Genomic DNA, 26989 nt, shown 5'->3' on the forward strand with positions numbered 1-26989 from the left:
TTACTCCGTCGCATATCGCCTACTCAGAGGTGATCTCTGCCTAACATACAAAGCTATGTCAAACCCAGAGCTGTTGGACATGCTCCACTTAAAGAAATCCCAATTCCTCCGAGCTACCCGCTCTAGGGACCTAAACCTTGTCACCACAATAAACAGAACATGCCGGAGGGATATATTCCTGTCCCAGAGACTTCCCATACTCTGGAATAAACTACCTATCTATATCAAACAAAGCTCCTCATTAGCACTCTTCAAGAAAAAACTTGATGATTGAATGGGAAATAGGAAATTCACCCTGGGGGATCACCTCTGTGGCTCTGCTCGACAGTGGCACAGGAAAATTATTTTCTTGGGTGACAAAAGCCAGGGTACCTTTTTGTCTGGGCTTGTATAGGCCCCAGGGCCAATAGCCTAGTACCTTCCTATGAACATATGAACCTATAATGGCTAGTGCTTCTGCTGAAGCTGGCAAGGGTAAGAGAGTACTAATATGAAATTGCCAGTTTCCACACTTTGAAAGGAGGGTGTGTAGGCATGTGCTCAAGGTGCATGGTCCCATGGTAAAGTCTCTGGTGTAGGTCAGAAACCATATGGGAATGCTAGCTCCTAGGGGAGCAGGGCAATCATGTGGGCTTATGTAATTTCTGGAGTGATACACTATCTGTGATATCAACTGCATACATGACTCTGGAAGTTTGTTACTGGATATATGCCTCGGAGATAAGGTCAAATAAGAAAATCTCCCAATGGCTTGCTTAATAAAACCTCCTCTAAGTTGGCTTTCACCCCCCTCCCATGAAGGAGGAACAAATAGGTCAATTGGCCAAGAATGGGGTCTAATGGTCAGCGGGCACTGGGAGAGAAAATATACTTACAATCCCTAATAAGCCCAGCCTGTTTGGTGGAAGTACAAAATCCACAAACTATTTAAAAGAAAGATAAAATGCACCCATACTTATAAGCCTTTCCTTTACAGTCTAACTCATACAAAAATCATGTTATTAGCAAACATTTAAATAATACCGTTAGGATACTCCATACAAATTTTGAACCAAATCTTGTAAAATAAGTTCACACAATAAAAATTAGTTTTCAGTTTTGAAAGAAAGGCCGGAAAAACTTTTCCTGTCTCATTAGCATATACCTTGGATGGTAATGTGCACTGCAAGTAGCATAAAGACATAGCTGACACTTTAAATAACCATTTTTATTTATGTTTCTTCCAAGTTAGATAGCACTGATAAGAAGTCTATTCTGAGTTGTTCTTCTCCACTGACTATACGTCAATTCATTTGTGATACTGTGAAAAGGAACAGACATTGATATTTCCAAGGGTTCCAATAATACTGATGGGCTATTTTTGGTAAATGACAGAATCACTGTTATTCAGAGGTTCATAGGTTCATAGGTTATTACTAGGTTAATGGCACAAGAGCCTTTACAAGCCTAGCCAATAATACCCAGGATATGACAATATTATATCTTAATTGCTCAGATATGGGATGGGGTAGAATCAGGGTAGTGGGTCTCCGGCTGTTGGAGCCCTGAGTCATTTTACAGACTGTGTATGTCCATAATGGACATGAGCAGTACCTTGGGAGTAAATTTACTGTTCTCCATCCATTTATCCAAATTTTTTTTGAAGAGAGAGGGACGAGTTTTGTTTTACGAATATGAGAAGTTTATTCCACAGACGAGGTAACCTTTGGGATATGAAGCTGTCTCTCCAGCAAGTTCGGTTAGAGTCACAAATAAGGTTCAGGTCCTTGGAATGCATAACCCTCATATTTTTCTTGTGAATATGCAACATTTTCATCAGGGCTGGATCGGAGAATGCCTTGTAGGTTAGGCATAAGTCCCCTCCATGTCTTATGCTTTGTATTCTTTTAGTGAGAAACCTCTGGGGCTGCTCCAATTTGTGTAACTGCCTGGTTAGGTATATGTAGAAGGGAGCATTGTACTTGATTATGGGACTGATGAAGGCTGAGTACAATAGCACTATGACTTCCTTTGACCTTGATGCCATGCCTTTACTTATAAGTTGAGCCACACAGAAGGACTTCCTCAGTAGTGTATCTTCCTGGTGATCAAAGTTTAGGTTACTATTTGTGTTCCTAGGTCCCTCGCCACTGGGTCTACTTTCAGGGGTTTGCTATTAATATTGTAATTTTCAGGATATCTGATTTACTGAAGGGTATGATTACACAATTTTTAACATTTAGTCTCAGACCATGATTTTGGCACCAGTTGTTTGTCATTTTTAGGCCTGTTTGTAGGATGTCAACATCATTTGGGGATTCAATGATTTCTTCCAGCTTACAGTCATCTGTGAACTTGGTGAGCCAGAGGACTTCAACAGTGGCTTTCACTTTAGAGCAGTATATACCAAACAGGAGGGGACACCACTAGCAACAGGCCTCTTACTGGATGTGGATTTGCCTCTCTGGACAACATGTGTCCTCTCAGTGAACCAGTTTGCTATCCACTTAACGATGTACAGGTTTATGCCTAATGCCTAATTATCTGTCTATTACTTGCTAATTAATCAGTCTTTAAATAATGCATATGTTCTATCTAACTTTACAAATGACTTTACTGGTGAACAAAGATTGAACTGTCAAGCATCAGTTGCCCAAGGTTCAACCTCCTAACAATCGGAGTTCCTCCACTGGAAATCACTGTCAGTGAGTTATGCAAGCAGTTATGCTGTTTTGGGGGGAATTGATTGTTTTATTTGACTATGTGTGATAATGAATGTACATATTGTGAAAACTGTTCTTTACAATGTATCTTTTATATTTTTTATCAGTACAGTAACATGAATTTTTGGACCATTTCTCCCTAGGCCTCCACTAAAAACGGGTCCTCTGGGCCCAGTGGACCTCCCTGTTAAACAAACTGGAAATAAATACATAAATAAATAAATAAATTGCCCCCTTGTTTGAGTTGGTGCAACCATGGAGTTGATTTATTTATGTTCAGGGGTATGGGGGCTTGCTTGCCCCTTTGCAAAAGACACTCAAAGAAGTGTTTTTTGGCTGATGTTTTGGTAATTGTATTTGGAGATTCCAATATTCGGTACATTCACTTTCATCCACTCATAGTGTAAGCAACTTTACAAATATATGTGTGGGCTTAGAAATATTTCATCATTTACTGTATAAAGTAAAATATTTTACACTCTGAATTTCATTTCATGTTTTAAAATAAGTTACAGTACTTTGTTAGTTCATTCTATACACTTGGAATTGGCTAAGGTTTCTTGTTGTACTGCTCACATGGGTATCATTCGGAGTTGGAGAAATCCTGCCATTAACCCATAAACTATAAACTGCATATTTATTTAATATATAAGTAGGGGATAAAAAGCCCTTCTTTTCAGGCTTATTCCTGACTTCTTCCCTAAAACTATCATCTTTTCACGGCCCCTTGCTATTTTGTTTAGCTATTCCTGATATTAGACCCAATGGTCCTGTTTGGATCATAATGTTTAATGATGACTGCTAAGTTTCACAGAAAACAATATACATGGGATGAGTTCTGTTATGCAAGGTTTTAATGACAATTTTTGAAATCTTTATTTGAATTAGTAACAGCTTTGCTTTACAGTTCAGGAGGTATCACATTGGAAATCTTTATTAACTGAGTTATAATCTGTTTAAAACAGTAATACTTTTAGATCACATGCCATGCAACACTTATATTTCATGTAAGTTTAAATACTTGGGATCAACAGTTTAAAGTAATGGCGAGTGTGGAAGAGAGGTGAAGAAGAGAGTGCAGGCAGGGTGGAGTGGGTGGAGAAGAGTGTCAGGAGTGATTTGTGACAGACGAGTATCAGTAAGAGTGAAAGGGAAGGTCTACAAGAGGGAAGTGAGACCAGCTATGTTATATGGGTTGGAGACAGTGGCATTGACCAAAAGGCAGAAGTCAGAGCTGGATGTGGCAGAGTTAAAGATGTCAAGATTTGCACTGGGTGTGACGAGGCTAGGCAGTATTAGGAATAAGTATATCAGAGGGTCAGCCCAGGTTGGACGGTTTGGAGACAAAGCAAGAGAGGCAAGATTGCATTGATTTGGACATGTGCTGAGGAGGGATGCTGGGTATATTGGGAAAAGGATGCTAAGGATGAAGCTGCCAGGTAAGAGGAAAAGTGGAAGGCCTAAGGTAAGGTTTATGGATGTGGTGACAGAGGACATGCAGGTGGTTGGTGTGACAGAGCAAGATGCAGAGGACAGGAAGAAATGGAAACAGATGATCTGCTGTGGCGACCCCTAATGGGAACAGCTGAAAGAAAAAGAAGACTAAAGGGAATACTCGGTACAAAAGCTGCAGTCTTTAAACTTTTATATAAAGTGGTGGTTTGCTTTAAGTGAAGTATAACACCCTCTTTATTTCTTGTTTGAAAAGGCATTTGTTATTCATAAGAAGCACATCCTGTTTACACCAAGTATATTGCAAACGTTAAAACTAACATGTTTGGAATGAGACCGAAAGAAATTCCCATTTTCTGTAGTTTATTATGTTACCTGAAGTGATTCTTTCCTGGACTGCAAAGCTATGACCTAAACTAAAGTGCTCCATAACTTACATTTAAGTTTAGCATGTAAAAAGTGAAATAGTACTTTTACAATGTATTATCATTTTGTTGCAAAGTGACTTCTTAAAATGCAGAATGAACTTGTATATGAAAACACCCGAGTAATAACATAGCTTAATTTCAAAGCTGTTTAGACACCTATGAGTGACAAGAGTTTATTGGCTCTGACTTTGTAGATCACTAACAGTCCTAAACTTGAATGAAAATGCATATGTTTTTATCACTCTGAATTTAATTCAGTCAGGTTATTCATAATTAAAATAATTTTTATGTAAACAAACTTTTCCCATGTTTCACGTTTGAATGTCTTCTTGACTAGTTTCTTTTCAGAATGCTTGAAAAAATGAATTGCTTTACAATTGGATCCCTAAACAAGATGAATACAATCAATGTCAGGTAAAACTATTATAGCAATAACCCATGCCTGGGTGTGGGTAATGCTGGATTTACCCACGGTTGGTGTGGTTTGGTCACGAGGGCGAAGCCCAAGTGGCCAAACAAAGCCAACTGTGGGTAAATCCAGCATTATCCACACCCAGAAGTGAGTTATTGCTATTATACAATGACATTATTTAAGAAAAAAAATAATTACTTTCCTTAAATAATGGCATTGTATAATGCCTCCTTGCTGCCCTTCCGCAGCTGTCTGGTATTCTGCGGCAGTTCTGATGTACTGCGCATGCTTATGCCTACGCAGTACATTAGAGTTGTGGGCAAAAGCAATGGAGAAAGTAAGATCTCCGTTGCTTTTTACAAACTGTTTCGCTATGTTAAATGGGTTTAACATAGCGAGACAGCTTTAAAAAAAGCAACACAGAATCTCCGTTGCTTTTTTTAAAGCTGTCTCGCTATGTTAAACCCATTTAACATAGCGAGACAGTTTTGAAAAAAGCAATGAAGAAAGCAAGATCTCTGTTGCTTTTTACAAACTGTCTCGCTATGTTAAACTCGTTTAACATAGCGAGACAGTGTGAAGCAACGGAGATCTTGCATTCTCCGTTGCTGTAAAAAAAAAGAGTTATAGCAATGCTAAAAGTCTGGGCGACTGAACCTTTTTTCATTACTATAACTCTGATTTACAACGTGCACGCTGACCAATCAGCGTGCAAGTTTTTGAATATTAATTAGGGGTTGTTGTTTAATTGCATTTATACTGCTGTACAGCTGACTTGTAGTTCCGGAATATACATAATAATCAGAGAGCTTGCATGTGCCATACTGCTAATATTAAAACATGCGGCAGGAAAAAGAAGGAAACAACTTATAAGTAGAGTCAGAACTAGAGAGGAAGGACATTTACTTTCATTTCTGCAGTTATGCTGAAATGACAAACTTCTTAAGTTTGCAGAACCATGATATGACAAATTTAAATTCCCAGAACTATGACTGTTAATTTCATTCCAAAAGTAAAGCTTTACTACAAGCTATTGATAACAGCTTAATAAAAAGGTGTCAGCATGTTTTAGTGATTTTTCTTTTCTTCTGCACTTACCAAAAATGTTAGAAATGTCTAAATTTGCATTTCACTTATTCACATGTCGAGTAAGCTCATAAACTAATTAACCAAAATATGCTTGCTTTTCCAGTATGTACTCAACCTGCTAAGTTTTCACGTGGAACTCCAGAAGAGGCTAGGCAGTCCCCTTAAAACATAATAGCTTAAGATGATTGTACATCCTCAAGAATGTACATTTTGTTTTACAGACACAAACTAAAAAAAAAAGAATGAAAAACTGAACAAAAACATAATGTCACACAACTCTGTATAGCAAGGAAGGCTGTTGTTAGTAGACCTAAAAATAGCTGTGCATTTCATCACAAATTTCTATTCTTGTTCGTGTGCAAAGTATATTCAGGAACACCACTTTCAATTTCTAAATATTGAACAAGTTGAGGATAATCTTGGCGGGGGGCCCTTGGTCCCTACAACTGGAAAGCAGTGAATTAATATGGCAAATTGTGTTAAATGCTTATACCTGGCCAGGCATTAATAAGTATAGTTCGATTAACAGTATTTTAAAACTCGGGGCTATTTCTAGATAGATTATTTTGAATAGATTGTTATAACTATAAAATTTTAAAAGTATTATTTGTCATTGGATATATGTTATTATATTTGTTCATTCGTACTGGTAATTTTAGAGTAATTATGATTGACAATAGTGCTGTATTTTAATGTTCAGATGCACCTTAGAAGATAATATTTTTAATTGTATGTAAATATAAATTTTAAGGGGATGACAGGTTAGGATGTTTACATTTGAAGATAAATATAAGGCTGTAATGGGTGAATTTGTGAACAAATCTTATGTGTAGTCTGCATGTAATTTTGGGATCATAGCCCCTTTAAGGGCAGGTTTATGGATTTAATCTCTTCCTGATTGAAAAGTTTAAGTGGGCTATTTAAAGAATATATAAATAGTCTTTTCAAGAGTAATGTTTGTCTGATGAAGTTTAATATTATTTGAACAAAAGTGCTCACATTTTTGTAATAAATAATTCAGGTTTAGTAAGCATCCGTTTGCCTTGCTGTTTGTGTTATTTAAGGTCACGTGTAAAGTATGTCATTGAACATCCTAAAGAACTACATCTCAGGGAAGCTTACAGGTAAAAAACATCAACAACATGCATTAATCCCGTCCCACTTTCTACATATATTATTGCATGATGTCTGATATCTGACCCCATCAAGGAAAAAACAATATGCACAATGCACTATGCTTTCCCTTGTGGAGAGTATTTGAAGCAATTCTCATTACATGAATATATCCCATTAAGCCTAGCTCACTGAAATAGTAGATAGCTAACAGTTGGAACTGATAGCCAAACAACTGTATTGCTTTTTATGACGCCACAATATGACAGCATTTGTATTGACAATATAATGGTCTAATTAATTCTAAGCCATTTTATGCATTAAATCAGTTGATATATGAATTATTAAATATTTTTCTGTAGTTTGGGACTCTAATTTTAGTTTAATGAAACATTACACAAAGAAAGAGACACCCATTTCTTTTAGTCTGTCAGTATGTCTTTTGTCTGCTGATGGTATTATTTTGTGAATTTTCATTGAACTCTTTATATTCCATAACAAATCCTTCCCTATAAATGTACCATACTCGTACAGTAGTTAAGTGATACTCATCCAAAACATTAATGAAAAAGAAAAACTGTTTCCTGACATAATGACACACCACTGGACCAGTAATCAAGGAGACTCAATCCTCACCACTGGTACCAGTGGGGGACATATACTGAGAGGATGACAAGATACACACAGAAGTATTACCAGATGCAGCTCTCTGCATCAAGTGCAATTTCCCTTAAGAGCAAACAGACACGACAATTAGTCCAGGGCTGGTTTCTCCCTCTTTCTCCAGATCCCCAGTAAGACTCCCCATTGGCACAGCTACAGAGTTGAGATCTCAGCTGAATGGCCAAGCCAAGACCTCCAGCACCCTCTCTGTCCAACCAGTGCTTCATGTCCCTGCCCACATAGCTGACACACACACTCTTTGGGGTTTGATTTATGAAAACACACACACACACACACACACACACACACACACACACACACACACACACACACACACACACACACACACACACACTCTCACACACACTCACACACACACACACACACACACACACACACACACACACACACACACACACACACACACACACACACACACACACACACACCTGGGAAAGGCTGGCACAGGTTTACTAGCTATGCCTCCTTTTCCCAGACTATAAGTTAGTTATCACTACCACCTCCAACTCCTTATCAGCTACTTAACAAAGGGTGTCCAATCTTATTGTGTAATGCTACTATTAATACAAATGGTAGTTTGACCAAGAGCAAGGCTATTAGGAGTGGCCCATACAGTGTCACCAAATAAATATGCAAGTAATCTCAAAATGTAAATATCTCTTACAAAGATCAGCCATAATGAAAGGTTTAATATGCTTAATAATAAATAATAGAAGAACAGGAAAACAGTATATATTCACAGTGACATCAGAGTTCAAAACCACAGGAAATATGTACGACAACATTGCAGGACAGTCTCAAATAAATAAATAAAAATATCTAAACTAAGCTTTGCTATATTCCTGACTGTATCTAAGAGAATAACTATACCCTAGTTAACTTACTTAAGAGCAAGCCAGATGTGATAAATGGATATTCAGTTGTTGTCAGGTCAAACACAGAATACAGAATGCTGTCTCTCTGTCTAAGAGACTTCTTAAATTAATATCTGAAATATTACTGCTGGGATGGCTTGCAGAATGATATGATTTCTTGTCATCTGACTCCAGCCCAGGTGAACCCCTCCCCTCCAGACAAGTGACAAGTGGAGTACCTCAGGGTTCAGTCCTGGGACCGCTCTTGTTTGGCATCTACTTCTCTGAAGTACAGGCCAACACTAAAGGACTCCGGCTAACAAAGTTTGCAGATGACTGCAAACTGGGAGCCATTACTGAATCCCCAAATGATGTGGATACTCTACAAAAGGGCCTTACAGAAACAGATGCTTGGTGCCAGAGTCATGGGCTCAAGCTCAATGCCAAGAAATGTATAGTTATCCCATTTGGGAAAAAACATGTACCCATAAATTACCATATAAGTGGCAGTACACTAAACACCGAAAGTGTGATAAGAGACTTAGGGACACAGGTGGACAGTGGTCTCACCTTCGATAACCACATCGCCACAACAGTCAGGAAATCCTTCTATGTGGCACACCTCATCACTAAGGGCTTTTCATCCAGAAAAAAGGAGGTCATTGTCCCACTGTACTCATCCCTCATTAGACTCATTATAGAATACAATGCCCCGTTTGGTATGTACCTCTCAAGACATCTGCAACAACTGGAAAGGCCACAGAAATACCTCACTAAAAGAATCACAGGCCTAAAGCAGATGCCCTATGCTGACTGCCTTAAAAAACTCCAGATATACTCTGCCACATATCATCTACTCAGAGGCAATCTCTGCTTAAAATACAAGGCCATGTCAAACCCAGAGCTGCTGGACATGCTACACATAAAGAAATCCCAATCCCTCAGAGCCACACACTCCAGGGATCTAAACCTTGTCATCACAATAAACAAAACATGCTGGAGGGATAGGTTCCTGAACGAGACTCCCCAGACTCTGGAACAGATTGCCCATACATATCAAGCAGAGTGCCTCTTTGGCCCTCTTCAAAAGGAACCTTAACAATTGGATGGGAGAAAGAAAATTCACCCTGGGGATCACGTCAGTTGCCCTGCTAGACAGGGGTCCAGGAAAGTAAATAGTGTGGGAAGAAATAGCCAGGGAATTGTTATGGCTAGGCTTGTATAGGCCCTAGGGCTGATAGCCTAGTACCAACCTATGAACCTATGAACCTATGAATTGTAATAATTAGTTCACTCCAAAGACAATACAGAAAGTTCTCAAAACATACATTGTACCTGTAGCTGCCATAAAGTAATTTAATTTCAGTTATTTTTCTGAAGTTTTGCTGGACTGAAGTTAATCTCCTGTATTCCAGTTTCCACTGTTAAGGGGAGGAATTTGAAAAACCTTCTTGAACAACGTAGAAGACCAATGAATGTTAGTGGTAAATGAAAAGGAACGTACCATTGTGGGGCTTGTTCCCAATGTCAATACATTACACACTGTGACAGTTTTTACATTGGTAGTACAGATAGGAAGATTTGTAGTCTGTCCTATTTTAATTGTAACAGTGAAAAAGTGATTTATTTAGCTACCTGCTCCTTTTGTGGTGCATTTTATGTTGGTAAGACGGAGTGAAAGATCAGAAGATGTGTTTATGAACACACTTAAGAGATTAGGACTAAGAATGAGAAAAATGCTCTGTTTAAACATGCATTGGTTTGTAAACAGGCAAAGTTTAGTTTTTTTCATTCTGGAAGATGTTCAAGTGGATAACAGGGGTGGGCTCTGGGAAAACCTGTTGGAATATAGGGAACTCTATTAGCAAGTAACCCTAGATGCATGTAGGGACCCAGGGCTCAATGAGAATTTAACATAGCTCCATTACTGAAACTCAGAGCTGCCAAACTCTGATTGGACAATATATTTCTGTCATACCATTATTATATGGATTGTTCATAATTTCTGTATTTTTATTCTATGCATTTGTCTTTTTGTTAAGTTTTTCTAAATGCTGAGACCTGTAGAGTATGTTGGGATATTTACTTGTTTGAATTTTATAACCTCCTTGGCCAGTAGATTGTGATAATGTATTGGTTTTAACAGGTTTGCATGGGGTTTTAACATATGTATAAGTACTTATCTATTTATATAGGTATTAAGATGATTTTTCACACAGTTACTACATTTTATACAGTTTTTACATCAATACTTTATTTTTTGTATGACTTTTAGGAGGGTATTATGAATTTATTTAATATTAATTCTATTTTAACTATGCTGTTTGTTTTTTTAATTAATTAATTAATTAATTAATTAATTAATTAATTGGTGGATGTCTTTGATTTGTACACCATAATGCTATGCTTATAAAATGGGAGGAATTTTCTGCCTTGTGTTTTTGATATCTGAAGAAGGCTATGGTGAATAGATGAAAACGTGTGGCATTATTAAAATTAAGCTCAACTTGAACTTTTGGTTGGTGGTCTCCGTTTTTCGCCTTTTCGTTGTGGATTACTGGTTTTGTAGGGTGAAAATTTCTCCGTTTTGTTCATTATTGGTAATTAATTTGGAGATGGAGAGCACTGCCAGTTCCCTCGGCATGAGGATGAGAGGAGGGACCATTTAGGGGAAACCCGTAAGCTAATAGGTCAGTTGCCGCAACTCGTTGACCTTCTTACACCTATCAGCCAATCATTGGGACTGATTTTTGGTAGATCCTTCCCACCTGACAACCAGGAAGCATTGAATATGTTGGGGAGTGATAAACGACTATCCGGCAATGGAGGTATTGACGGTGCACGTCCTTCTAATAATTTGGCAACGAATGAGGAAGGAAGGATGACTGGAATTGACGATATCGGCATGCCGAGGATTTTATTATCACAAACAAGTGGAGGAGATACATTGAAAGTAGCAACTGGACCAGGGAGGTGTACGAGTATACAAAAAGGTGACTGTGTTAATTCTAATGCTTCTAACAAACAAAGACATTTACGTAACAGTGATTTCTGTGTTTGGCTTGAACATAAGCAATTTTCTAATTTTGACACTAAAGATACTGTGCCGGGAGTTGCTTCTCAGCCTGACACTTACAAAAATTCCTTAAACAGATAGTCTGACTTGCTATTAAAGTATAATGCTTTGCAAATTGACAATGAATACTTGAATGAGTGTTTAAGGAAGGAAATTGTACCAAAAGGACTAAAGGTATTTAAGTACCCGAACAATATTGTTAAAGGTTCTGATTTACATAAAGATTTATTTGAAAATGTTCATTAAATGTGGGCTGGACATAGTGAGAATTACTATCAAGCAGAATGAAATTACTTTGTCTACCCTGCATGAACATATAGATATACTTAACAAACACATTACTTCAGACCTTTTGTTTACTGTGGAGGCTAAAAGAACTAGATACTTTTCGGTTTTAGAAAACAATTGATGACAAGTGTTCTATTAACATGAAGAGAAAGATTAAAACATTGGAAAGAGATTTAAATGAATATATGAACAATACTTGTAACCCTGACCCTAAAGGTGGTAATAAACAGAAGCAGTGGTTTGATGATGATAATAGGTTGGGGGTAGGTAGACAATATGTTTTTGAGGATGAGGAAGGCTATGATCATACAGAGGACATTAGGGATGACCCTTTAGAGAGACCCCCGCTTTGCCCATCTGAGAGAAACTTGAACCAGAGGGTGTCATATTACCCCAACACCCTGGTTGAGGGGTGAGGCGGGGAGGTTACCAGGGGAGGAGGGGGAAATATTAGCCTCCCCGATTAAACCAATTACTAAAGATGAGGTCAAGTTTAGTTACAATAATTTTAATATTTTTAATTATAGTGAGATAGCACTCACCGTTGACCATTTTAAACTTCTGGCAAAAGGGTTTAAATGTATTCCTAACACTAGAGGGGACATTAGTAAATTCCTCCTAGATTTAAAATTATTTTTGCGAAAGATGAACTTTTTGTTGGTGTTTCAGGAACAGAAACAATTGTATGAAGGGGTGAATCTGAGGAGGAAGAGTACTTTTAACCCCCTTACCCATCCACAGTTAAAAAAGTTTGAGACTTTGGTTGATAAACGTATTAGGCAATGGCAAACTACGAACCAACAACACAAAAAGTATAACCTTGACAGAAAGGAATGGGAAGTGTTGAATGATTTGAGGATGTATCGTAATGTGTGGGTTATGAAACCCGACAAAGGGGTGGTGCAGTTATAATGAACACTTTAATGTATGAAGGAAAGATGCTTAATTTGTTGGGGGATACGGACACATATACTAGAGTGTCTAAAAGTGAGATTAACATTGCCTACAAAAAAATCAATTTGGCATTGAATGATCTTTTACTTGAAGGATTGATTGATCTTAACAGTTTTAATTACTTGACCGACAACAGGCCCAGGGTGCCGACTATATTTGGTATACCCAAAGTTCATAAAGATTTGGTTGACCCACCCCTTAGGTCAATAGTATCGGCCGACGGATCTAAAACAGCACCACTTGCAAAATTCCTTGATATTAAACTTAAGGCCCTTTGGGGCTCTAGTACCCAAATATTGAAGGACTCTTGGGAATTTTTGAAGGGAATCGACCTTAGTGTAAACTATGAGCAGGTAACTTTTGTAACTATAGACATCAAAGACCTCTTTTCTGTTATTCCCCATAGTACAGGCCTTGAATGGTTGGAAGCAGTTTTGGTTGAGAAACGAAATATCTCTTCCAGTGATTTGCATGTTGTCCTGTACTTAATGGAGTTAGTTTTGAACAACAACTTCATATTTTTTTGGAGAGAATTTTTCCACCAAATTAAGGTTGTAGCAATGGGGGACAATTCTTCCCCCCACATACGCCAATATAGTACTGGCTTGGTGGGAAAAAAGGTTTATTATGGAATCAGAATTTAGGAATTGTTGGTTGCAATATGTCAGATTCCTGGATGATATTTGTTTGTTTTGTGTGGGGTCCGATGAAAAGTTACAGGAATTTTTAATATACATTGAAACAGTTTCTTACAATTTACCAATACTGTCTCTAAAAACACATTACATTTCCTAGATGTATCAATTGAAAAGACGGAAAAGGGGAGTATTAAATCTAGAATTTTCTGAACAAAATACCTATTCAAACTCTTTTTTACACTTCAACAGTTCCCACCCTATGTTTCAAAAAAAGAGTTTGGTGAGGGGGCAATACATTCATGCTAGCAGGATAACCTCATGTGATAGTGATTTTGAGGTTGAATGTGATTATCTTGACCATCTTTTTAGGGAAAGGGGATACCCGGTAGAGTTTCTACATGATATCAGAATAGATGTCCTTTCCAATAGAGCAGGGAAATTTTGCCCAGTTTTAGGAATGGGATCTGTTGGTGAGAGTGAGCAGGCTAGCAAAAAAATGGATAGGGGTGAGAACAACAGGGCATTTATTACAGAGTACAATAAGGATTTTTTCTATTGTAACAATTTAGTTAGAACAGAATGGAACACGTTTTTAGAACTTACTGATTTACCTCTGGCAAAACTGTCCCCCCTAAGGTTTACTTTTAAGAAGGAGGGGAATATGCAAAACCTTCTTGAACAACGTAGAAGACCAACGAATGTTAGTGGTAAATGAAAAGGGACGTACCCTTGTGGGGCTTGTTCCCAATGTCAATACATTGCGCACTGTGACAGTTTTTACATTGGTAGTAGAGACAGGAAGATTTGTGGTCTGTCCTATTTTAATTATAACAGTGAAAAAGTGGTTTATTTAACTACCTGCTCCCTTTGTGGTGCATTTTATGTTGGTAAGATGGAGTGAAAGATCAGAAGATGTGTTTATGAACACACTTAAGAGATTAGGACTAAGAATGAGAAAAATGCTCTGTTTAAACATACATTGGTTTGTAAACAGGCAAGGTTTAGTTTTTTTCATTCTGGAAGATGTTCAAGTGGATAACAGGGGTGGGCCCTGGGAAACCTTTTGGAATATAGGGAACTCTATTGGCAAGTAACCCTAGATGCAGGTAGGGACCCAGGTCTCAATGAAAATATTAACATAGCCCCATTACTGAAACTCAGAGTTGCCAAACTCTGATTGGATAATATATTTCTATCATACCATTATTATATGGATTGTTCATAATTTCTGTATTTTTATTCTATGCATTTGTCTTTTTGTTAAGTTTTTCTAAATGCTGAGACCTATAGAGTATGTTGGGTTTATTTACTTGTTTGAATTTTATAACCTCCTTGGCCAGTAGATGGTGCTAATGTATTGGTTTTAACAGGTTTGCATGGGGTTTTAACATATGTATAAGTACTTATCTATTTATATATGTATTACGATGATTTTTTTCACACAATTACTACATTTTTATACAGTTTTTCATCAATACTTTACTTTTTGTATGACTTTTATGAGGGTATTATGAATTTATTTAATATTAATTCTATTTTAACTATGCCATTGTTTTTTAATGTATTAATTGGTGGATGACTTTGATTGGTACACCATAATCCTATGCTTATAAAACGGGAGGAATTTTCTGTCTTATTATTAAAATGAAGCTCAACTTGAACTTTTGGTTGGTGTTCTCCATTTTTCACTTTTTCGTTGTGGATTACTAGTTTTGTAGGGCGAAATTTTCTCTGTTTTGTTCGTTACCTGTGAAAATACATACACATCAGATCTTTGGCAGATGCTGGAAGTCATAAAACAATTGTAATAATTAGTTCACTCCAAAGACAATACAGAAAGTTCTCAAAACATACATTGTACCTGTAGCTGCCATAAAGTAATTTAATTTCAGTTATTTTTCTGAAGTTTTGCTGGACTGAAGTTAACCTCCTGTATTCCAGTTTCCACTGTTAAAATATACATTTAAACAGTTACAATAGCGGATGTACATTTCTGTTATTTTCCAGTAGGACACACTGTGGATCCATTTTAAACACAAGTATTTTGCAAATACCCTTTTCAACACACATGTCTATATAAACAAATTTGATATACACATAACATAAAGTTCTAATACAGTTGTAACACAAGCATCTTATATAACACACAAATAACATATAATTATTTACAATATTCCATACAGCTGTGCTGACCATATCTCCCTTTGTCACACCTGATACATCTCATAATTTATTTTGTTTTGTAAGTTTTATTTTGACAGCAGTGAGTTCTTAACAATACTCCTCATAATTCATTTTGTTTTGTATGCTGTATTTTGGCAGTGATGAATACATAGTAAACTGTTATCTGCTGATGCCCATCTATTTGCATTCAGAGAATACCTAAATATGTTTCTGGGTGATCTTATAGCTGAATGCAGCAGCTATTGGAAGTTTTAGACTTGATACTGAGTCCCAAAACTGCAAATAATTAAGAGTGATCCTCATACAATAACAGATCAATGCAAAACCTGCTGTTATATATTAACAGCATTTTTGTAGGAGGCAAGCCTCTCTGTACCCTTCCTCAATGTGGGGGATGGGGACACCACTTCTTTTTATGTATACTGATTCCATGATTGCTGTAACTTGGATAAGCAGGAATAATCTGAGCTAAAGCAATTTTATTCTTAGTATATATTTTGTTGTAATTGTACTCAAAATTGTCACAGTTGCAAGGATCACAGTCACTGTCTTCAAACCTGCAACGGGATCCCAGTTTAATATATATCATTATCACCCCTTTTGGTAAAGGTGCGTTTAGATTGATAATACTCAAGCTAGTAGCCGTTAGCCATTGTGTTACATCTCTTGTTTGCTTGCAGTTTTTGCTAATCTATTTCAGTAACATATGTGCATTCTGAAATCCATTTAGACACTCCTTGTCTTTAGATTACAGTTAATCATACAAGAGAACATTGTAGTATTCCACTCTTGTTTTCATGTCATGATTTTGTGTGCACCTCCAAACCTGACTGATAATCAGGTAGCAACATAATTATTTACCTCTTAGATTTTCTGTAAATAAAACAAATTACACTTACTTAAAACTACTGATATAAATTATTATAACTAAAAGAAATACCTCAGAAATTCATAGCTTATTCTGTATCGTTGACCAATGACGTTTGCAAGAGTAGCCTCAAAGTCCTAAGAAAAAAGTAGAAATCAGGCATATTTAAACATGACTGTAAATGTTTTTATGTATGCATATTTATATAGTTTGTCACTGTACAACAGTGAAATGTATTACTATGAAACACATACTTTCAATACAATTTAAAGTGAAAAGCATTTTGTTGTTTGTAAGCCTTCTGATTTTATTTTGATATCTGCACATGTTCGATTTTTCATGACAAAACAATGAACATATTCATAAAAATCTGTAATTGTGGCAGTAGAAAGTTGTAACAATACTAGGCAACATTGGACATTGCCTGTGCAATGATGTGACATGACTTCAGTCCACTAACTGCATGCCTGACCCCTGTCACTTGCAAAAATCTGGGCCAGTGATGACGAGGTCAAGCTCTTGCCATCTACTGCAAATCAATGAGCATAAAAAATAAAACAGTAGCACTATACCAAGACAGCATTTATTCAATAAACAATAAAATCAAGCATGGTCACTTGTGGACATCAAGACTTTCCAGACACAAGATCTAAATACTAAAACATGCACACTGAGTTTATATAATACAGCAGACCTCACAATTTACAATAAAAAAATACATGATAATACATCACTTCCTAGGTATACTAAGACTATGCAGAATAATATATTGTATCACTTTCTAGAAGAGCATTTTACTTACATTTTTTCAGCTTTCTCGCACTGAACTGGTGTTTAATGAAAACTCATCATTTAAATCACTGTCAGTAAAGACATCAAGCCTACATTGTCGCAAGTCTTCTTTAATCTGTAGTGTTGTCCCATGATGCATATTTTTTTTTTCTCTAGAACCACAACTGAAAAACAAATAAACTGTCTAGCCCGAACTGCATGTCTACAATAAGTATTGTTAATATTTGAAGCAATGCTGTCTCTAACAGATTCTAGTACATAAACACCCAAATGTATGTGAGTATTGCTATGTTGAAATACACCTGAGTATTGATAGAATCATTATAATTGCTGACCCAATATTTTACCTGCATTTAAGTTCATAAAGCAAACACTTATTTGCTATATTGGTGCAGTTTAGTTATAATATTTAATTGCAATGGTTGTTGAGCACAAGTGTTCATCTTGTCTTTCCTAAACATTTCACTTACGTTTATGTCATTTGAAACTGAAGACAGGGATCTGTTTTCCATGATCTAAGTAACATTTTTATCCATAATGATAATTTCTAGTTTCTCTTCATAAAAATGTTATATACCTGAAAACTGTATGGTACAGATATCAGACAGAATATGGAAATGCCCTTAACAGCAGATCTGCACACTTCCCATGTTTCCTGACTATACACTGTTATTTGTTTATTTAATTGCAATGCTTGTTGAGCAGAAGTGCTCATCTTGTTTTTGTTCTAAACATTTGACTTATTTTATGTCATCTGAAAGTGAAGAGATGTATCTAATAACTACCTTGTAAACAAACTTCTTGGTCTTCAAAATAAATACAAATGTTTTGATCATTGCATTTCTGCATTCTGAATATCTATTCAGTACGTAATATATGACTTTAATACTGACAGATGCTGAATACTCATAAATATTTTATATAAATAATTAATCCACTTTTAAAACACTCCTAGAAACAGAAGTTAAAAACTCTGGTATCCCTGGTATAAACTAATAATTTATGAGCAATCCAATTTATATGATCATCCAGATATATAGATATTCTTTCTGTTATTTATTCATGACATTATCAAGCGCATGGTAGGCTCTAGCATATTTTTGGTTTGTGAACCTTAGCAATTCTCTGTGTATACAGCTGTCATTACACATGCACAGCTACTGAACTTTAGATATCTAATTACTTAGAATTTAATTATTTAACAAATTTTGCAATTCAGACTAGTATACATTAATATAAGAGATTAACCACACTGTATGTTTCAGCATCATTCAAAAGTATCACAGTAGCTTGTGTATAAGAAAAATCTGCAATATATAACTGCCATTTCTCATTAATAATTTCTATGCATGTATATTTTCAAATCTTTAAAAATAGGGCTATATAAAAGGAATGAACTGGAATAAATTCAAAGGTTTTAAATGTACTACTTGCATGACTACTCTTACTAAACATCCTAGGTGTTTAAAAGGAGGTGTTTAAACATGCAAACTAAATGCTACTGTGTCTTCAAGCATATATATTTAAATATTTAGTGAGAAATTTATACTATTTTGTTACAGTACAGCACAGTAGTTTAGTAATTTATTATCCGGAAAAATTTGTCTTTTATATTCCTTAAATGAAAAGTATTTTCTTTTTTTGGTAAGACTTGTTATTGTATTGATTAACTGATTTGATTCATTCATTCATTAATTATTTGTTTGTAAGTCTTATTATTACACTGGAGCTTTTCTCCCCATGTCTCCACTGAAAATGGACCCATTTTGGCCCAGTGGACTTTCCCAGTAAATAAATGCCAATAACTAAATAACTAAATAAATAAATAAATAAATTTGTTTGTTTTTGTGTCTCCACATGATCCACCCAATGACTCTTCTTCTTCTTGCACCATGACGACTCATTTGTTTCTCCTATGGGGGGTGAGACCTATTACTTCCCTGATATGTGTGAACCCAATGGCCCAATAATTATCTACAGGGGTTAGAGAACAGGCCTGTCATATGGGATACCCCTACCCTACCTCACCTAACCACACCCAACAACACCTGCGATACTGCTATTGCTGTACCTGGGATGATGCATATATAATTAGCACATATGGCCAGTCCTACCCAATTTAGTCACTTTGTGGTATCACCTCAAACTATATGTTGCCAAGTAACATCCACACTTCTTCAGTGGTATGGCAGTAGGTGAAACCACCTCCCTCCCTTTGTAAAGGGTGACCTGATAAACTTACTCCCAACCCTCCTGTTCAACTCTCCCAGGCTCACATAGGTTCATAACTTCATAGGTGTATACTAGGCTAATGGCCACAAGGGCTTTTTTAAACTTAGCCATACATCCAAATCACTGACAAGCTCTAGTACCCTTAGAAGGTGTGAGCAAGTCCTTGGGAGATTAAATATTTGCAAGGAGAAGCCTAGGAAATGAACCATTTATAGGCTGCAAGTGACAGGGGTCAGGCATGCAGTTAGTGGACTGAAGTCATGTCACATCACTGCACAGGCAATGTCCTATGCTGCCTAGTATTGTTACAACTTTCTACTGCCACAATTACAGATTTTTATGAATATGTTCATTGTCTTTACAGACATAGGTGCCAAACCAGGGAGGAATTTCCTGCTATAACTCAAATGCAAGTCTTCTGGGGTGTCAGCATCCCTTATTCCTCTATGCCACAGTAGTGAGTGAAAATGTTTGATTTACTGTGATACCTCAGTGTTCTCTGCTTTTCATGAAGATTAATAATCTCAAATATAATCATGTGTGTATTATGACAGTAGAGGTCATAATGCCCCTGGGCAAGTTAGCACGATCTGTAAGTGAGTGACATGACTTCATTCTGCCTACTGCCCACCTACCCATTGCATACTTACCCATTGTGCACCTACCCATTGTCCGTGTACCCATTGTGTACCTACCCATTGCACACCTACTCATTGTGTACCTACCCATTGCACACCTACCCATTGTGCACCTACCAGTTGTGTATGTACCCATTGTGCACCTACCCATTGCACACCTACTTATTGTACACCTACCCATTGTGCACCTACCCATTGCACACCTACCTATTGTACACCTGCCTATTGCACACCTACCCATTGTACACCTGCCCATTGTACATCTACCTATTGTACATCTACTCATTGTGCACCTACCCATTGTATAACTACCCATTGTACACCTACCCATTGTGCAATAGCAGAGACATGTACATAGGGCATAACTGGAAGAGCCTACAGACAGATGTGGAACTATGATACCGCTACTGTTGCTTTAACCAGAGTTAGTAAAGAGCTAACTAGAGAAAAACAGCTTTTTGCAAATTAATTTTCAGAACAATCAGACAAATATACCATCTTTCTTTCCCCATATGGGCATTATTTCTTCAAGAGATTGCTGCTTTGTATAGCCTCAGCTCCAAACATTTCTAAAAGTGGATATTAATGGTCACTGATCAACTTCCTCGTACAGCCTGTCATACTGAGGATGTCCTCATCCCAGAGAAATAAATCACAAATCAAAATACAGTGCTAGACTACACACTGCATTAAAAAGGATCTGAAATGCAGGCATCACAATGAATATGGAAAATCTATCACCTTGAACCATTGCAGCAATAACATTGTTTTAGTAATAGGTGATTCTATTGTCAGGCAGAATGACTTGTCACTCACAAAGCAGGTCAAGGACAGAATTACAGCGAGTAGTCTTTCAGGGGACAAGATGACTGATGTTATAAGGGCCCTAAGGACCCTAACTCTTGACAAATACTTCTGTGACATGGTAGTGGTGCATGTGGGAGTGAATAACTTGAGACGTAAAGCCATGAGGGATATGCAGAGAGGCACATTTAAACTTTCCAGGGATGTTATAAATGCAGGTAAGACACTTGCCCTGAGTGGAATGCTTTCATTGCCAAGAATGATGCCTGGATATAAAGATAACTGGCTTCAATAGTTGGTTAAATAGCTGGTGTCATTACACAGATCCACTATATGTCAGCAGGGGATGAGATGCTCAGCAATCCAGGTTGCTTCACTAAGGATGACCTGTACATCTTGTTTGAAAGCTGTCCCATACTAGCTAAAGTCTTTGTTGCTGCCCCCCACCCAGTAACTTTTTAGGCAGACATTCCAATGTAACTAACATGTCAGTCCCAAAATAAGATTGCATTAAGGTGATGCTCCTTAATGTCAGAAGTATAAACAATAAATTGTCTGATCTTGAGACACTCCTGCAATTGGAAAACATCTCTGTCTGTGTAGTACCAAAACTTAGCTTCAGTATAAATTCTGTTCCAGAGTTTTGCACTTTTCATGCTTTCAGGCCCAATGGCACCTGGGTTGGAGACTCCATATTTGTCAGTGACCATATTACCTCTAAGCAGATCACTAGGGACTTACAAACTGAACTCCTTGAATAATAGGGCACTTTAGTTAGGATTAATTATCAACTAATATCTTATTACAGAAGACCTTCTTTTTCCCCTGATGACCTTGTAAGATTTTTAATTGTTCAAAATGATCTCTACAATAGTAAAAAACTCCTTTATTGTGCATAACTTTAACTACCCTTAAAACTAGGAAACCTATACCTCCAATGTAAGATATGCTCAAGCATTTCTAGACTTAATAAACAAAAATTCTTTTGATCAATTGGCAAATAAGCCTACTAGAGGGCATAGCATTCATAACCTGATTCTTACAAATATTGCACTACTCTTTTGATATCTCCTTCCCGATTAAAGTCTGACTATAAAATTGTTACCTTCTCTTTTAAACTCCTAAAAGTTCCTACAGCAAACCTTACTGAATTTAAGGACAACAAACTTGCCAGTCTCAACCATATCAAAATTCATTTAACGCTGCATCTCTCAAGACTTTAATACAACAGAATGATTCACTATGAAATGTTCACCCATTTAAAAAAAATGTAGGGAGCTTGCAGTCCCTACTAGAGCCAAGTATCAGAGGAAATTCAAAAAGACACCACCCTGGTGGTCCACCACCATAACTAAACTATACAATAAAAGACAGAAACTCCTAACATTATTTAGTAAACCAAAAAGTCATCTTAATGGTGATATCAAAAGCATTGAAAATGTGAAGAACATTATCTGATTCATTAACTGAGCCCATGAACTTAGGTTGGCCTCTGAAGGCAAAGACAATTAAAATCCTTTTTTAGTTATGTTAGTATACCAGAAAAAAAAATACTGTAGATTGTTCCAAACTTATCCTATTCTGACCCAAATGACATTGCTAATATACTTGTGAACAAATTTAGTGTCAACTTCAGCACTGAAACTTCTATTCAAAGCCCTACATTATCTAAATACCTTACTTATCGAATTATCTCTAAAAGTCATTCATTGAAAATTTACCAATTTATAGTAAGATGGATAGCAAACTGGCTGAAGGACAGAACCCCTACAGTTTGCATTGCATCTGCTTCATCAAAAAGTAAGAAAGTGACCATTAGTGCTAATGAAGACCAAAAATATTTCCTCCATGCAACCTGAAAATATAGCTGTTTGTTTAATGAATAGTGTTAAATCTGCCGTTGCAAACAAACACTCTTCAAACCATTTAACTTAAGTTTCGCCCCTCCATAACGGTTGACTTACAAACAACCCAGATAATTACAGAAATATCAGCCTTATAGGCCTCAAATACAAAGCCATGGAAATACTATAACTGACCTCATAAACTTTAATATCAAGAATTTTGTTAGATTTGACCCCAACTGTTTGGTTTTGTGAATGGTATATCTTGTAAATTTCTTCAAAAGGTTTATGGAGGCTATAGATGGTGGCCATGTATAGCATGAACCGCATATTGACCTGACTAAGGCCTCTCACACCATTGCCCATGCTGGCATCATATAAAAGCTAAATGCTTTAAAATTGACTCATATGTAGTATGATGGACAGCAAACTGGCTGAAAGACAGAATTCCCACAATATGAGTTGCAGGCGCTTCATCAGAAAGTAAGAAGGTGACCAGCAGTGTCCCTCAGGGCTCAGGGCTGAGACCTCTTCTTTTGATATTTACTTTCAGATCTCCAAGCTGAGAGCCAAATCCCCTGGCTAACAAAATTTGCACATGATTGCAAACTGGGGGTTGCTCTTAAGTCAGTCTACGAATCCCAACCCTCCAGAATGAACTTGCCCTTGTAATCTCTTGATGTACTAAAATGTTCTCAAACAAAATGCCAAAAGGTGTAGTATCATCACTTTTGGTAAAATACCCTCCTCTTATCATACTATCTTCATAACACACCTCTACAAAATGAAAATATAGTTAGGAACCTAGGTATTGGGTTGTTATCTCCCTCTCTGCTGGCCATCATGTAAGAATGCCTGTCGAGAAATCCTTTTATTTAGACCGGCTAATAGTAAAGGTAATATCATCAAGGTCTATAGATGTAATCACGCTCTTATACTCAGCATTGATCAGGCGAGTTACTGAATATAATGCGGTCTTTGGGATGTACCTCACTAAACATGGCAAACAATTACAAAGACCCTCAAGTTTCCTAACCAAAAATATCAGAGTTCTAAAGTCCCTGCTCTACCAACAGAGGCTGGTAGCTATGTCCCTTTATTTAGTGTCTTATAGACTTCTGAGAAAGATTGTAGTGTAACTTGCTGTGCCATTAGACACCTGATTTTCCTAGACATCCTATTTTTTTTTGCAAGTCTAGTATCTTCATCAATACTAGAACAAGAGACCCAAATCTAAACCAACAGATAAATAAATCACAATAGAGGGACAGGTTTATAACCCCAGTGCCTCCCAAACCTCTGGAATACACGTTCCCTGCATGTTAAGCAGTGTGACTTGCTGTTTTCCTTTAAACATAAACTAGGTGAATGGATGGGCATCCAAAAATTACTCCAGGACTGAACTGCATGGCACTCCTGGAGAAAGGAGGTGCTGCCTGAATGAGAGTACCAGAAAGGAGAGAATGATCATAGAATATCCATCAATCTATGAATGTGTAAAAGAGTTTCTGAGTCATAAGAAGCGATTGTTTTGGTCTACACAGCTTACCTAACAATGGGAAAGGCACAACCCAGAGAAACTAATCCAGTCTAGAAAATAAAGGCACCATCCAGTGTAAAAGAAGTTCATGGCTTCCTTGCAGTAGTTAACTAGTTTAGGAAATGTATTTTACATCTCAGTGAGAGAAACAAGTCATTGACAGACTTGCTATCTAAGAAGAATAGTGGTTTTGTGGTAACATCCAGCAGAAAGTATTCGCCCACCTAAATCATACGTTTTCGTCTACATCAACATTGACTTATGTAACCCAAATATAGAGCTGAGATTGTCCATGGATACATCCTCAGATGGCTTTGGGGATGTCCACTTTAAGAAGGAGAATGGAATCTCCAGAGTATCACAGAGTTTGTTCCATACTCAAGTTATAGCTGGACTTCTAGCCAGTGTACAGAGATTTTGTTATTCAGGAAACACCTCCTTTCTCCAGGAGGGCCACAGTGGTCAGTCCTGGAGCATCAGTCGTGCAACAAATAGCACACTCACTGTTAATGAAAAAGGCTGAGGGTTCTTTTCCCACATCACATTGCTGACACTGCAATGCAGCATTATGGAGGGGGGGGTTACACTCCTGAGTGTGTCATCCTTGATGTGAAACATTAAATTGATGCTACATTTGTCTGAGTCAGTTGTAGATGTAAAAGATCCCCCTGCACCTATCAAAAGGATTAGTGGAAATTCCCCAATTCCCTGGCCAAATTCCCCTAGTGGTAGTATAAATACCACCTCAGATCTCTCCTAAAAAGAGGCTACTAACCTAGTGGGACTAAACCGGTCAACAAAAAAATAAATAAAAAAAATAATAAATAAATAAAAGTATTGTTACACTGTGAGTCATGTTCTAGGTAGGATGCTTCTGATAGTAGATACCTTATTTCTTGCACCTCACACTCAAGAAGAGAAAGAGTACAAATCAAACACAAACACAGATCTTAATGGAAAATGCAAACATGTAAGTGGATATTTTAATTGAGAATCTGCCATCAGGTCCAGTTTACCTGTCTGAAATGAGAGAACAATTATATGCTGGCAGTGTATATTTTCCCACCTGAGGATTTCTTGTCAGAAGAGATGAGCAGACTGCAACAGACTGGACAGAGTTATGAAATGGTACTGACCAGAAAGAGCATCTCACAGTTTAGAGTGTTCTTTTGTTTAAAGGCTATGAACAACAGAGTCCTAGACCAAATACACGAGAGTCACCAGAGAGCTGTAAAATGTAGACAATGTGCTAGACACAGTCTAGTGATGAGGGTTAAGTGGACAGATAAAAACATTCTTGTGCTCAGTTGTAATTAAGCTTGTCTCAAACAACAAGCCAATCCAATAATGCCACTAATACCAACTGAGTTACTTGAAGGGCCTTGGCAAAAAGTAGGGCTGAGTATATTTACTGTCAGTGAGAGAAATTACTTTCTAGTGACAGATTATTTCTCAAGGATTGTAAAAATTGCAAAACTTATTCTTACAAGACCTAAGGATGCAGTGGTGCATCTAAAGTCTATACTTCTTGGCACGGCATCTCTGAAATTTTATTACCTGACAATGGTCATCAGTTATCGGGTCATAACTCCACTTACTTTGCAGAGACCACTTTGTTCAGATACGTTATCAGTAACCTGAAGTTTCCTTAGAAAAACAAAGAGTGAGAACTCTGTGTTCAGCCAGTGAAGAATCTGCTATAAAAGGCAAAGGATCCACAACCTGCACTACTGTCTTGTATAGCAACACCTTTGGCTAATGAGTGCAGACCAGTCCAACTCTTAATGGGGCATAGAATTCACAAAACAGTACTTTAGTTTCCTTCTTTGCTGGACCTTGAACTAATCTATTGCTCTAAATTACCTAGAGAAGGGCAAAAACAGAAATGTGTTGCATCCTCTAACCAAAAGCACTGCACAACAGACACAGGTCCATTTGTATTTGGACAGGAGATACAAATTTTACATACCAAGACCCAGGGAACTGTGGTATCACCTAATTATTCACGACTCATATTTGGCGAAAGGGTCCCAAGGTCTTAAGCATAGAAACCAAAAGCATCTGCTACTGCAAAAGACAGAGAGAGAGAGAGAGAGAGATAAAAGTAGAAACTGTAGGTGGCCAGCCAATGGAGAGTCTTCCAGCTGAGCCAGTTCCCACCTAATCTCCATTTTTAGCATCAATTGATTTTTTGATAATTGGAGCAGTTATGTGATTCGACGAAGGTTTTATGGTTATGTGTATTAAATACGAATGATGAAGTAGTTTTTGTAACTCTGAACAAACCCACGGAATAGTTGGGTGAAAGCGCTTAGTTCATTATAAATTGTAATAAATAGTTCAACGGGTTCTGGACCGCTTTGTTAGTTTATTTCTAAGTTTTGAATGATAGTTTTT

At 37.1% G+C, this 26989-nt stretch overlaps 1 protein-coding gene across 1 annotated transcript in view; it reads right to left on the bottom strand.

The window, feature by feature from the left end:
- Window positions 1–26989, bottom strand: part of LOC122794239 (cyclic nucleotide-binding domain-containing protein 2-like) — a 746060-nt gene that overhangs the window by 686091 nt on the left and 32980 nt on the right. Inside the window, exon 2 of the mRNA XM_044062478.1 lies at window positions 16815–16879. Coding sequence (XP_043918413.1) covers window positions 16815–16879 — 65 coding nt within the window. The remainder of the gene's footprint in view (window positions 1–16814; window positions 16880–26989) is intronic.

The sequence above is a fragment of the Protopterus annectens genome, chromosome 2.part1, assembly GCF_019279795.1.
Source record: "Protopterus annectens isolate FY-2018-M chromosome 2.part1, PAN1.0, whole genome shotgun sequence".
Lineage (NCBI taxonomy): Eukaryota > Metazoa > Chordata > Ceratodontiformes > Protopteridae > Protopterus > Protopterus annectens.